At 39.3% G+C, this 13914-nt stretch overlaps 1 protein-coding gene and 1 long non-coding RNA gene across 4 annotated transcripts in view; one reads left to right on the top strand and one right to left on the bottom strand.

The window, feature by feature from the left end:
* Positions 1-2826, bottom strand: part of LOC140653819 (uncharacterized) — a 40242-nt gene extending 37416 nt beyond the window's left edge. The window contains exons 1-3 of one of the 2 annotated variants that reach the window (XR_012043230.1): positions 2778-2826; positions 679-839; positions 283-509 (exon numbers count right to left, since the gene is read on the bottom strand). This is a non-coding gene — a long non-coding RNA (uncharacterized lncRNA). The remainder of the gene's footprint in view (positions 1-282; positions 510-678; positions 840-2777) is intronic. The other variant, XR_012043231.1, reaches the window with a different exon arrangement.
* A 162-nt stretch (positions 2827-2988) lies between these two features.
* Positions 2989-13112, top strand: ACTL6A (actin like 6A). 2 transcript variants are annotated; one of them, XM_072866360.1, is made up of 14 exons: positions 2989-3169; positions 4134-4210; positions 4400-4574; positions 4941-5041; positions 6371-6468; positions 7163-7257; positions 7514-7620; positions 7712-7801; positions 7986-8047; positions 8375-8489; positions 8844-8924; positions 9905-10000; positions 11109-11195; positions 11798-13112. In XM_072866360.1, the coding sequence occupies exons 1-14, from the start codon at positions 3145-3147 to the stop codon at positions 11876-11878; spliced, it is 1290 nt and encodes a 429-aa protein (XP_072722461.1). In that variant the 5' UTR covers positions 2989-3144; the 3' UTR covers positions 11879-13112. The 2 variants fall into 2 exon arrangements, with proteins under 2 accessions (XP_072722461.1, XP_072722462.1); XM_072866361.1 differs by lacking the exon at positions 2989-3169 and adding an exon at positions 3276-3633.
* The last annotated feature ends 802 nt before the right edge of the window (positions 13113-13914 follow it).

Below are 13914 nucleotides of genomic sequence, written 5' to 3'. Positions count from 1 at the left end.
TCTAGTTATTATATACAATGTCACATACAGTAAATCAGTATGTGATATTCCCATGAAAAGCACATAGTTTGCATTATACCTACACCTGCAACTCCTGCTGAGATACTGTGGCCATTTGTACCAATGTGGGAGCCTAGGTAAAATACATTCATTCTTTCTATCTACTTTGATTTTATAATCCTTGCTCTGAGGAAACTAAGCAAAAATACTTAAAAAAAAAAAAAAAAAAAAAAAAGGATTTGGGTACGTTACAGACAGTGGTGGCAAAACTCTAGATTTTACCTGCTCTTATGCAAACACAGAATAATGTGCAGGAATTCACTGAAACAATCCTTGAGTTGCATCTCTTTAAGCAAGGTTGGACTCCGCTGAAAAAAGATGTCTGGAGTCTATTCCTCTTGTGCATTGAACTTTGTCGGGTTATCCTCAATGCTGTAAAGCAAAGTCACTGTAAAATGTCATCAAACCACAGTGATGATGTTCTACACATTTTCCACTGATGTAAATGCCTATAAAAGTGCAAGGCAGAGAAAAGTAAGACCGAGACAGTTGTCAGTCTAAATTTCCTTCCCCATATCCTCCAGGCTTCTTGAGGATTACACAGATTTGGCTTTATTTCCTTACGCTTGTCAAATCCTGAGGCTTCTAGATATCAGGATGATTTCCAGTGCACATTACCTTGCAGTTCTTACTATCGGTCCTGATCAGCCACTGGAGCAGTAAAGATGAGTCAAGCGCAGGCACGCCCTCTCTCCACGCCTCACACAGCCACAAGCCTCTTTACCTGGGCACACATTTCCTGATAGCATCACCGGGAATTCTTCTGTGTTGAAGAAATACTGGAGAAAAATAAAGCAGCAGAAAGCTGGTTTTGTTTCTGGCTTGCAGCTCAATCATAAGTAGCTCTTGTGCAGACAGCAGGATCTGGCTCAAAGTGACAATTATCATATGAATACAGTGAACCATTACTTCAAAACAAAGTACAAGCAGGAGCTAAATGAAGATCCTCTAGCATTGTAATTCCAAATTTTCTGAACTGCTTTTCCCATCTGCAATTAATTCCTCCTCTTCAAACAACTCTACCTTGGCTATTAGTGCCACATACTGGAAATCATGATAATACATTAACTTTAAAAGATTTCATAATACAAAATTGAGGTGCACTGATTTTATGAGGTATAGTTAGTGAAACAGCAGTATTTATATTTATCTTCCTAATGCTAGCATCCATACTTCGTAATTGTATTGTATTATAACTTACATAAAAGCTTCAAATTTCTTAATTGTATGATAAAATTATGAAGTTTCCTCATTAAAGAAACAGAGAATCAAACTGTGTCAAATTAAATTCCTTACCCTTGAGAGTTAATAAGTCCAACCACCTCCTGATATTCTCATAATTGTGCTTAAAAAACCCCACTCAATTGTTTGTTCCCTACTGTTCGATTTTACTATTTTTCCTGTGTTTTGATTAAAGGGGGACTGCTGGTCACCAGCCTAACGTTAACTGCAGCACCTTAGGAGCTGTAGGCCAAACACACATCTAGGCTGCTTTTCTCCTTCACTGGCATAGAGTTTGCTGAAATTTGTAATGATCTGTTCTATTCACAACAGCTTTACAAACCTCCTGAATAAAACTACTGGGTACACCAAATGTAAATTTTATCTCTCCTCTTACGTCACTGATTAAATTTGGTGTTGTAAATAAGGAGATATAATTGAAACTTGTCACAACTTAGAAAAAAACAAAGCTTTGTAGGAAGTTCTGAACTCCCTATCAAAATAAGACAATGCAAGACTCATAGCACTAATTTTTGTGTTATGGTGAAAAATATTAGTAACTTTTTTTATTTACAGTCCAATAATTAATTGCTATTAAGACCACTCACTATGCTATGCAACACTTCATAGGTAAATGTAACAGTAATAAATAAAACATCATTCTATTATGCGGACAAAATCTAATCACTTGGAGATCCTTACTACAGTATTACAGAAGCAAGCTATACATCTTATGTGAACTTGAAAAGAACATTCGTGATTATAGTAGGCCACACACAAAAAAACCCCACCAAACCACCCCCCCAATCCCCTCCAAAAAAACCCCTCATATAGGAATTCAAAAAGGTGCACACCAGGAATGTCTGCACTTTAAGCCAAGTCCCCTGTTCTCCAGTTAGAATTTTAGTCTTCTCTAATGCTAACCTCTGCTTATGTCTGAGGTCTCTTTCTTTTGTTTCCTTTAATTCCTACAACTTCATATTTTCCTCTCTCTGGTTGCTCTGTCTGAACGCCAAGTTTGGCTGAGAACTCTGACGCCAAACAAGGCGATCTGAAATCCTAATGACAAGTTCAACTGCTAAACAGGCAGCTGAGCTGGAAAATCAGAACTGCCCCACTATCCAGACAAGCTAGCCTCAGGGATCAAGGTCTGAGGTGCAAAGGAGTGCCCCAAGCGAGAAGGGAACACCACAAGGTTGGGATATCAAGATATATTTTAAACACGTTTTATTCTCAGTGGAAGAGCCCAAAGGAGCAGTGACAGTAGCAAGGGAAGGACTCAGGGAAGGCCCAGCTGCAGTAAGTGTCGCTCCTTTCCACAGCCGGCCCCTCTCTCCCAAAGGCTCTCCACTCAACCCACTCTTCCGTATCCCCTCATGCGGCAGCAAGCCCACCCCACGAGCCCTCAGGACTCCCAAGCTACCTTTCTCCACTCCGCCGCACGCAGCAGCCTTCCCTTCAACCCTCCCCACGTCATCTGCCCTCCCAGGCCTCACCAGCCCGCTCCTCACACCTCCCCGCCTCGCCACTCTCCTCACACCGCCGCTCCCGCACACTGCACCTACGCTTGCTAGATTGCTTACCCGCCCTCCGCTTCATGCCTCAGAATTGGCTGCCCGAGGCATGGCCCCGCCTCCCGCCAGTCGCGATTGGTCCTTGTGCCCGAGCGGCTGTTCGGCGGGGCGCCTCGCGGTGGGCGGGCGAGCGGCAGCAGCGTTGCTATTGGCGGGAAGGTAGCGGCCTGCAGGTTAGGCTGAGCGGCCGGCGGAGAGAGGGGCGAAGGTGCTATTGTTGCCGGATCGCCGAGGAGAGGAGCCGGTGGACACCGGGGCCGGGCAGCGCGGCGCGGGCCCAGCGGCAGCCATGAGTGGCGGCGTGTATGGGGGAGGTGAGTCAGGCGCCGCCTCGCTTGCCCGTCCTCCCCTCCCCCGCCCCGCGACCGTTGAGCTCGGCGCCGTCCCGTGAGGCAGCGCGTGCGAGCCTCCCCCGGGCGCTTCCCGCCTCCCCGCCGCTCCCTCAGGCCCCGAGCACGGGGGGCCGCGGTCCGGCTCTCCCACAACTCCGCAGGAGAGCCGGAGCCTTCCTGGTTCCTCCGTTTCTTAGACGCGGGGGGTGGCAGCATGCGGGAGGAGGAGGAGGAGGAGGAGGCGGCGGCTGCAGGCCTTGTTTATGTCCCTCCCGGCGCCGTTTCGCTGAGATGCTTCCCCCGGGGACCGGCCAAGCCGTGGCCTTGGGCTGAATTAGTGCTGCTCGGGTGCCGGGTGGCCCGAGAAGACCCCGCGCTTTGGAAACTGGGGTGTAGTTTCCTCCCAGAGCACTTCTGTACACCCTTCCGTGAGGACTAAAGGCCAGGTGTTTTGTTTCAGCCTTTGGTTTTCTTGAGGGTGTGCAGAGCATCTCAGTGAGGATCGGGGCCCACAAGGATGAGGGTGCTTCGTGGTGTGGCAGCCTTCTCTGACAGAGTTGGTGTGTTCAGGCCCACCTTTCTAATTCTGATCACCTCCAAGAGGTCTGGGCTCACCAGCATTTACGTGACTGTTAAATTAGAACTTGTTGAAAGCTTTGTATTGTAATCTATTTAGATGCAACTATGTTCTCCCTCTTCTGTTAAAATTCCCCTTTTACTTATGCCAAAGGAAGGTATTGCAATGTCCCAGGTAAAGCCTATCTGCAGTCTTCTAATAGCTCTCCGGTAACTGGAGTTCTGAACGGAGAAGTTTCTCTTTGCCTTGAAAAAGATGCCTTGACTTGCTTTTCTTCTTTTGCAAGCAAAACGGATGGGGCAGGGAAAGGTCAGGGTTGTAGTAGAGTGTAATAACCATTCACTACCTCTTTATTAACAATCTTTTCAGATGAAGTTGGGGCTCTTGTTTTTGACATTGGCTCATATACGGTGAGAGCAGGCTATGCAGGCGAGGACTGTCCAAAGGTGAGAATCTGTGTGACTCAATAGAAATGCAACATGAATTTATGTCTTAGATCTTGTTTGTTAGTTACGGGTCTTCAGAATACGCTGGTTTTTGTTCTGACTGTATTGTATAAGGAAAGCTCTGAACTTATGAGCAAAAAACCACCCAAAGCAATAATTTTCATATACTGCTTACCTTTTGCCTTACAGGTTGATTTTCCAACAGCCATTGGTGTGGTGCTGGAAAGGGACAATGGCAGCACTCTGATGGAGATAGATGGTGACAAAGGCAAACAAGGGGGCCCGACTTACTACATAGACACCAATGCCCTGAGAGTTCCAAGGGAAAATATGGAGGCCATTTCACCTTTAAAAAATGGAATGAGTATGGTGCTCTGTCTTTTTCTATCTGTTTTTAGAATAGCATTGCTAGGCTGCAAAAAGTCATAGCTTTCATGTAAAGAGATGCTATGTATGGCAACAGAAGCCGTAAGAATGGATACCCGATTTACAAATTGCGTAACATATAGTTGGTTTACAATGCTGGTGGACTTTCGGCATAATTCTTGAAATGTTCTGATCATGATGCTTGCAGAGGAAGAGAATTCTGCAAAGCTGTTGAGGTGTACATCTGCTGAGGATAGCTTTTGACTAAAGAGCTCTATGCAAAAAGCACTCAAAAACCTTTATGTATTTATGAAATGGACCAAACTTAGAAGTAACTAATCTGCTTGCTTCAATGTTGTTACAGTTGAAGACTGGGATAGTTTCCAGGCAATTTTGGATCACACTTACAAGATGCATATTAAATCTGAAGCAAGTTTGCATCCTGTCCTTATGTCTGAAGCACCAGTGAGTAAAAGCAGCTTCGCATTTTGATAAGTCTTAACTGTATCTTCTTGCTGACTTTACAAACAGTAGTCTTGGACAAGTCTGACATTGGCTTGTAGGTTACGAGTGTTAAAACTTAGCTACAGAAATAACAATTTTAAAATACTTTGCCAGGTTCTGGAAAGTATCTGTTTAAGAAAAATTACTAAAAAAGAAAACAATTTGAAATAGTTTGCATGAGTTGTATTAGAAAGTATTTACAACGTGCTATTGTTTTTCACTTATTGAAAATAAGTCAAAATTTAAAAAAAAAAAGTAAATCTCACTTTACTGCCTAGAATAAAAGCAAGAAGATGTTTGGATGGTTTATTATGTATTATGTTACACTTAATAAAATGCCATTGAAAATCTGTCACTTCATTCAGCCTTACAACTAATATTACATGACAGAGAATAATATTTATAATGGAGAAGTTTTAATTTTTCTGTCTTCATTTCTGTAAATGGCCCTGTAAGGTAAGTGAAGTGGATGAACACACGTTTCTGGGAAAATACGTGGACAAGGCTTCTGTCATTTAATAACGCTCAGCATTTGAAGCGCAGATCTTAAAGTCGGAATACAAAAGGTAGACATGCCATTCAAAGAAAGGCATAACTTTTGTTAAAAGCTTATGAAAAGGATTTTCTTTTTCATTATTCCTTTGTGTTGAATTGTATCTTGTGGAGTATGGATGAATTTGCAATGGTTATTTCATGTTTGATGGCTCAGTGGGTGTCTGAATAGAGGTTCCCATTAACATTCTCCTTACAGAACTAATCTTACTTTAACATATTGGCTTGGAAAAAACTTCATGTTTTCAGTAATGTGTAGAATATTTGAGAAATATCCTGGGTTAATCACAAGTACAATAGAACTGTAGGAAGATACCTTGGAAACAGGAAGATCTGGATTTATTTTTCTTTCAGCTGGGCAAGTTATTTCATGTATCTTTCCCATTGTAAAATGGGTATGTTACTTGTTTTAGAGAGTTCTTTGAGAGATTGATACTGGAAGAGCTGTAGAAGTGTAAAGAAATCTCTATTGTAACAGTAAAAGTGTATTTCACTTTTAATTCTGTGTAATAGATAAGCATTAATGTATTGTAGAATTGGGATAAAAAAGGTTCTAAAGAAGAAACTACTAGAAATCTGTCTATAGAATTTTGATATGATTTGAAACCATGGCTATAGTAATTCTAATTACTTCTTTATTGTGTTAACATTCTTTTAGTGTGCTGTAATGATCCTCAAGATGACCGTTTTCCTTTTGGTTACTTATTTGTGGTTTGGTTCTTTTTTTTTTTTCCCTAGTGGAATACTAGAGCAAAGCGTGAAAAACTGACCGAATTGATGTTTGAACACTACAACATCCCTGCTTTTTTCTTGTGTAAAACCGCTGTTCTAACAGCGTATCCTTTGGAATGCTTCACCACTTCCCTTCTTCTGCTCCCCCCCCCCGCAAAATGAAGGTAAACTTTTTCTAGGCAATTTCTAGTATAACAGCATGTTTAACTTTTCTTCTTTCAAATTAATTTTTCGGTAAACATCTAAGAAGGAAGTAAACAAGTTTCTGAACTTTAAAGCTTTAGGGCTCAGTTTTGAAGTTCTCCCAGTCTGACTGTTTTCCTTAGAGGTGATGTCTTTTTTTTTTTCTCTTGTTTTTATTTTTTCGCATTGTATACCATGGGTAAGAATATCACAGACCTGAAATGGTGTTGTCCAGACTACTAAATACAGCAATTAGAGCTTGAAGTTCCCATAGCCTTAAGATGAATATTTGTAATTATTTTAAACTAATAACATATTTTCAGCTTCAGAGTCTAAGTGAGTTGGATGTACTTAGAGCTTGCTGCATAGTATTGACGTTAAGTCTCACCTTTGTATGTCCAAAGTTCAAGTTAGTTCACAGGTAGAACTTAAATTTCATTCTCTCTTTGAGGTTGTGCACTTCATGGAAAGAAGATATGTGCTGGAAAACAGCAAATCCTTTTGTAGAGCCAAGGAATAATATAAGGGCCCCCATTCCTAGTTATGCTCTAATTGTATGGCAACGTTTTTTTCTGAACTGAAAGTTACAATATTTTCCTTAATCATTTTGGCTAGTTTTGCTAATGGGAGATCTACAGGTCTTATTTTGGATAGTGGAGCAACACACACCACTGCTATTCCAGTGCACGATGGATATGTACTTCAGCAAGGTAAAAATTTTCATGGATTACAGCATTGCAGTATCAGGGTCGGGTTAGCTTTCTTTCTGCTTTTACACAGATTTAAAAACAACAACAAAACTGTATCCCCTTAAATATGGAAAAAACCCCTAATGGTGTTCACTGACAAATACTTTGTTGGGAGAGTTTATTCATGATTTCAGTGCTTTCTAGGTTGGAGGGGGGGTGTGTGGTGTTTTTGTTTCTCTCTCTCTTTTTTTTTTTTTTTTGTTTGTTTGTCTTTTAGGTATTGTAAAGTCACCACTTGCAGGAGACTTTATTACTATGCAGTGCCGGGAATTGTTTCAGGAAATGAACATAGAGATAATTCCTCCATATATGATTGCTTCAAAGGTGGGAAAGTAACTTTATTTAGTAACTTTTAGTGTTTGCTTGGGGAGAGGCTTAAATGGTTAACTGATGATCATGTTTCCTACAATCTCAGGAGGCAGTTCGTGAGGGGTCGCCAGCAAATTGGAAGAGAAAAGAGAAGTTACCCCAGGTCACTAGGTCCTGGCACAACTACATGTGTAATGTAAGTAGGTAATTTTTCCCCCTCTCAAACTCCCTAGGTGTCCCATAAAGAAGTTTTGTTTGCAAGTATATCAGGTTTTCCTCTTGAAGAACTAGAAAATCTTTAAAAAGTCAGTATCAATTCTATAAATTCTATCAAATTGAAGACTGAAATTCTTATAACCATATTATTCTTAACTCCATAGTGTGTCATTCAGGACTTCCAAGCTTCTGTCCTCCAAGTATCAGATTCAACCTATGATGAACAGTACGTCACTGTTTTCCTTCTTGTAAAATAATTATCAGTTGTGCATGGGATGCTCAGCCTGTTCATTGCTGTTGGCTGGTTTTATTACAGAAGAAGCTTTTAGATAAAATCTGCTTATTTCTGAAAGTAGAAATACAGTGTACATCTAGGTGATAGTTTTTTATTTAATATTCTAAGATGCATGAGATCATAATAAATATTACCGAAAGTGTAAGTCATATCAATCACAATATTCCAGTTGAAACCTGGGTTTATAATGCTACTTAAATAACTTAACATCCTGTTTACATTGCACTTTAACATGTTACTTTCTGACTAATGCTTTAGGGTAGCAGCACAGATGCCAACAGTTCATTACGAGTTCCCCAATGGCTATAACTGTGACTTTGGTGCTGAGCGTCTAAAAATCCCTGAGGGATTGTTTGACCCTTCAAATGTAAAGGTAAAACAACTATGATATGTAATAATTGGAAGGCTTTAAATTACTAGATTATCACATGGCTTCCTTTTGTATGATGTTCTTAATTTCATGATTTGTGTGTGTATATTTACACTGTGGGGTTCTCTTGGGGGTACAACTTGCCTGTGTTGTTTTAGGGTTGGGCTAGCAAAGGATGAAATGTAGTTCAAAATGGGTGGTGATGAGCTGAATGGGAAAATAGGAATTTTTTTTTTCCTTCCCTAAAAGATGCTTAGCTCCCTCTCTAGTAATATTTGTAAATTCAACACATTCAGGGCTTCTATATGCCTTGCTCTTTTGAAACGATGATGTGTAGATTACTAATTTTAATTCTAGGGTTTATCTGGTAACACGATGTTGGGTGTGAGCCACGTTGTCACAACAAGTGTTGGAATGTGTGATATAGACATCAGGCCGGTAAGTGTTAGTCAGACATGTATTATTTTAAGGCATAGATATTTTTGTGCTGATATCATTTTTTGGGACTAGAACATTGTTGATGAAGAAATGCGGATTAGGATGGAAATGTAGGATAATGAGAAACACATTAGAATAATTCTCTAAGTATTACATATTTGTATATAGGAATATGTATAATTACTGTTTTGTCTTAAAAATGCTAAATCAGGATTTTTTATTTTACTCTGTGTTTCTACCTACATTTAAATAGCTAATGTCCAGACTTGCATAATGTGCACTGGATTGGGTTCAGATGAGCATTTTATGTTCATAACTTTGAGTGTTATCTTCAGACTTTTGGGCATGGCAGATATACTTTCTAAACATAACCAATGATATGGAACTTTTGTAGAGAGCAGAAGGAAGAAAAGAGTTTTTAAAGGAAAACTTTCTTTGTAAAACTTTGTTCTAACTTTCTCAGTTGTCAATTTGAAAAAATATTCAAGTTTGATATGGACTGTATGGGGGCTGTTTAAAAAATTTTTCCTCTTAACTTGCATGTCAGGCTGGCTTTGTAGGCCAGGCCATGATTTGTGTTCACCACCAGCAGCATTAATGAGATTAAAAACTGTTGCAGCACTGTGGGGTTTTCCTTTGTGGTTGGAACATCCAGCTGTAAGGAAACCAACAGTTCAGATACAGGAGATAGCTGTAGGTGTAGGGTTCTCTATAGTAGAAAATATTCTGTGAAATAATTTAGAATCATCGATGACATAGCTTCTGTCTTCCTTGTATAGTTTAATATTAAGCTGTCTTGAAATATTTTTCAAGTGATGAAAAAATTAATTGGATTGGGAGAGGTAATATTGTTGGCATCAAGTGATGTATTGTTGCTGTTGATTGTATGTACTTGTGTGCCATTCCTCTCTGTTCTGTGAAACAGTTGTTTTCAGAACTATTTCAGAGTTAATATTGTAGGCTGCTTATTCTCTTTTTAGGGCCTCTATGGCAGTGTGATTGTAGCAGGAGGAAACACTCTAATACAGAGTTTCACAGACAGATTGAACAGAGAACTGTCTCAGAAAACTCCACCGGTAAAACAACTCTTTAAATTACTGCATTGCGTTACTTATCGTTTTCCTTTTCTGCTGCGTAAATACACAAGCATGTATCGTAGCTTTGACTTTGTTAGGAACCCAACAGCTGAAGAGATTTCTGTGGGGTAAGAAATCTTCTCCTTCTCTAAAGAAAAGAAAGAAGTCTTGAAAAGTTCTTACATGAAATTAATTCCAGCAGATATTATAACTGCTTTCTGAATATCTTACTTCTCCATTCCTGCTTTCAGATTGTGATTCTAAGTTCTGTAATTGTCCCTAAGTAAGTCACTATTTCCCTTGATGGCCTCTCTTCTGAAGTGTTGCTGACTAACTTGAGGCACATTCAGTTATTCTGCCTGAGGTCTTGTCACTTTGTCATGGGAATTGTTCTTCCTGGATTCTACAGACAACTCAACCTACTCATAGATAAAACCTGGTGATTTAACATACTTGGTTTTTTTTTTTTTGATCACTTGATGTCAAAGAATGTATTGATACGTTACACCTGTGTTCTTGAGAGCACATATAGCTTATGATATTTCTTGAATATTCATATTCAAGAAAAAATGTTCTACTTGTAGCAACTCTGAAATCATGAATGTTTTGAGAAACTGGGAAAGGTAGTGACTCGCTGCTTCTTATGACAGCTGAGGAGGAAGCCATTGAAATACAAAGATTTTATTGCTACAAGGCGTTTTGAAAGCATAAGGAATGAATGGGTCCAAAAAGGACTAGATTAATTAAGTTCAGCAACATTAGACATTTTAGTCCCAGTACACATTTTAAGTAGCCCCGTGTTAGAGACGACAATATATACTGTGAGTGTTATTGCTCTCTACCTGCCCTATTTCTAGCCTTAAGCATTTGCTGCTGCTCCCTGTTGGAGGCAAGATAAAAGCCACGCATGTTCTGTTCCACTATGGCTATTCTTGAATTCTAAGTACAAGGCAGATAAGCATTATTGCAAGTTTAATAAAATTGACCTTTCTCACCTGCATGTTGGTATATACACCAAGTTCCTTGTGCTGTCCTTCGCTTGTCCGTAAAGGTCGCCAGCCTACAATTTGTCTGATTGTTCTTTCATTTTACCTCCCTTTCTATTCAGAGCATGCGCCTGAAGTTGATAGCGAACAATACAACAGTGGAGCGGAGGTTCAGCTCGTGGATTGGTGGTTCAATTTTGGCTTCTTTGGTTAGTAAACTTGTGTTACTATGTTACTATGCTAAGCAGCACTGTTGCCCAAAAATCTAATGCTGTATAAGTGTGCATTGCAGAGTTTGTGCTACTGTAACAATCACAATCTTGTCTATCCTTGTGGTAAAGTGAAGGGAATCTATTTAAAAAAACAAGACATGAGCATTTCCAATCAAAAAATAACCTGCCACATTCTCCCATTTTTAACGGCAAGGTGCAGGCTTGAAATATGGTATGTAGAAACGACATGTATATAGTACACCCTGAAAGCAGCAAACCTGTTTCTGCCTCATATTCCTGAGCTTGATTCTAGAAGTTACTGAGCACTGAAATGGTTTGTGGGGATTAGTTTAGCAGTATGGGAAAGGGAGACTGAAATCAGCTTTCAGTACTGCAGCTTCCTGTCTTAGTTTAATCACTAGCAATATAAAACTCAAAGGAGAAGATAGTTAAGCAGGTCAAGTCCACTTACCTCATTTAATGTAAAGACTTGCTTGTTTTTCCTCCTAGGAAAAGCTAATCATGTTTCACTTAACCTTCATTTGTTTTCTGATTTATTTTTTTTTTATTGTGTGTTTTGGTGTTTTTGGTTTTTGTAGGGTACTTTTCAACAGATGTGGATTTCTAAACAAGAATATGAAGAAGGAGGGAAACAGTGTGTAGAAAGAAAATGTCCTTAAACCTCTTACTGTGAAAACTGCTGCCTGCTCAGTGCTCCTTCTGTTTTATAGCTTTAGCATACTCAGGAATGGGATGGACTCTTTTTTGTAGAAAGTTTGTATTGGATTTTTTGCATAATTCAAGTTCCATTTTAACCTTAGAAATTTTGAGACACCTACTTGGTACTATCATAGAAAAAGTGTTTACATCCCTTGTAAAGCAATAATTCATGTAACAAGCATTTTATAATTTTGTACAAATGTCTATTTTCTCTAGTATCTTTTCCTGGGAACAGCTTTACAGGTTAGCTAATAGATAGAGGCATAACCTTGCAAATGCCCGTGCAAATTTATTAAAAATCTCTTGTCTACTTTCACATATTAGTCTTCCTTGCTGGTACTTTGGCCTTAAATTGCTCTTATTTCTCTCTTAAAAAATAAAATTTGGTCTTTTATATTTGAGCAACTTTGTGAGTACTTGCAGAGAAAATTACTCCTCTGTTTTAAAAATGGAAAGTTTGTATTTAGTGATTACTATATGTGACTCAGTTCAGTGTAAACTTTTACTGTCTAATGGAAGTGTTACATTCCACTTAGTGAATGTTATATTAAGCACTGGTTTGCTAATTTTCTATTATGGGGCAATTTCATTTCAGTAAACAATCAGTGCTTTCCACCTGAGCTGTAAGAATGTATATAATGCCTTTGTGATGTAGGTGAGAAGCAAAACTTGTTCGAGCCAGGGAAGTTAAGGCAAAGAATTGTCTCTCCAAGCTGAGGAGGACAGTCATAGAAGACCTCAGGATGTGGCTTGACATTTCAGAGGGAGCTGTAGCTCAAAGGGGCAGTCACTACTTGTTTATTGCTGGTATAGCTCCCTCGGCTGACTCATAGCAGGGTCAGTAAGTGCCTGTGTTTTGCATGGGGGGTGTGCACTCAGGGTCAGAGGAAGTAGGATGATTTTTTTTTTTTAGCAGGAACTAGCTGTCAAGATGCAGCTCTATGTTGCTGTTAAGCTTACTTTAATTTACAACTGTGTGATGTTCTGTATTGGAACACAATGAAGTTTTGCTCCTTATTTTAAAAGCTGTGGAAAACCAAATAGCATTTAACTGATTAAAAAAAAAACCCAATGTAAACAGTACTGCTACACTTTTCATATTTTAAAAGACCTTGCGGGTAAATACTGATGAGGCCTCTAGTTGAAAACAGTTTCACATTACCTCCAACCAATAAAGTAATTTATCAAAACAGACTGCTTTTGTCTTATCGTGATAACCATTAGTTGCTTTTGAGACAAAGTTGCCTGCTCCAGATTTTCAAAGCTATTGACAAACCATATTTCTCTCACAAAATGAGGCAAACTTAAGTCACCTACATTAGGTGATGTAAGTCACCAGCTATTGTTGTCATACTGGAAGAAAAAGACTTAAGTCTAGTTTGCATTCAAATAGAAGGTGGAATGCCAACTGAACTTGTATTGTAGCACACAGCAATGAGTAATGCTTTATATAAAGTTACTGTGGCACCACTGAAATACTAAGGCTGACGGGACAGCTTGGAGCTAGAGGTGAAGATATAAACTAGGCTTTTTTGGTTTCTCTTCATGAAGCTTTCCTTCCGTGTCATATGCTTAGGTTTCACTATGTCTAATCAACTTTTATCTTCTGTGTATCTTCTGAAGAGAATTACAGTATGATGGTAGTGTCTGTGAATGTTCTAGCACTATATGGAGAGCAAAACACTTTCTGGGGTTTTCTCACCACTGTAAAGAGTTTCTGTTTAAGAAGTGGGTATTTTGTGTGATGCAGAGGAGTGACTGAAGATGATGAAGATCAAGACAGATAAGTCTAGCTCCTACAGTTTTGGTTCCCTTGGAGTTTCCAGTGTTTTATCAGATTATATTACATAGCACATTTGCTTCCTGAAAGACTAGTATTTGTGATTTTATTCTAAATTTCCTCACAATCTCAACTGAACATTAAAAGCTTTCCTGAAGTAGGTGTTTACCATCAACTGAGAGCAGTAGCAGTACCTTTCTACTTCAATTTCATAGA

The sequence above is a fragment of the Ciconia boyciana genome, chromosome 7 (genome assembly GCF_034638445.1).
Source record: "Ciconia boyciana chromosome 7, ASM3463844v1, whole genome shotgun sequence".
In the NCBI taxonomy this organism is placed as follows: domain Eukaryota; kingdom Metazoa; phylum Chordata; class Aves; order Ciconiiformes; family Ciconiidae; genus Ciconia; species Ciconia boyciana.
The sequence above is the reverse complement of the archived record's forward strand: the minus strand, read 5'-3'. Positions and strand labels throughout refer to the sequence as shown.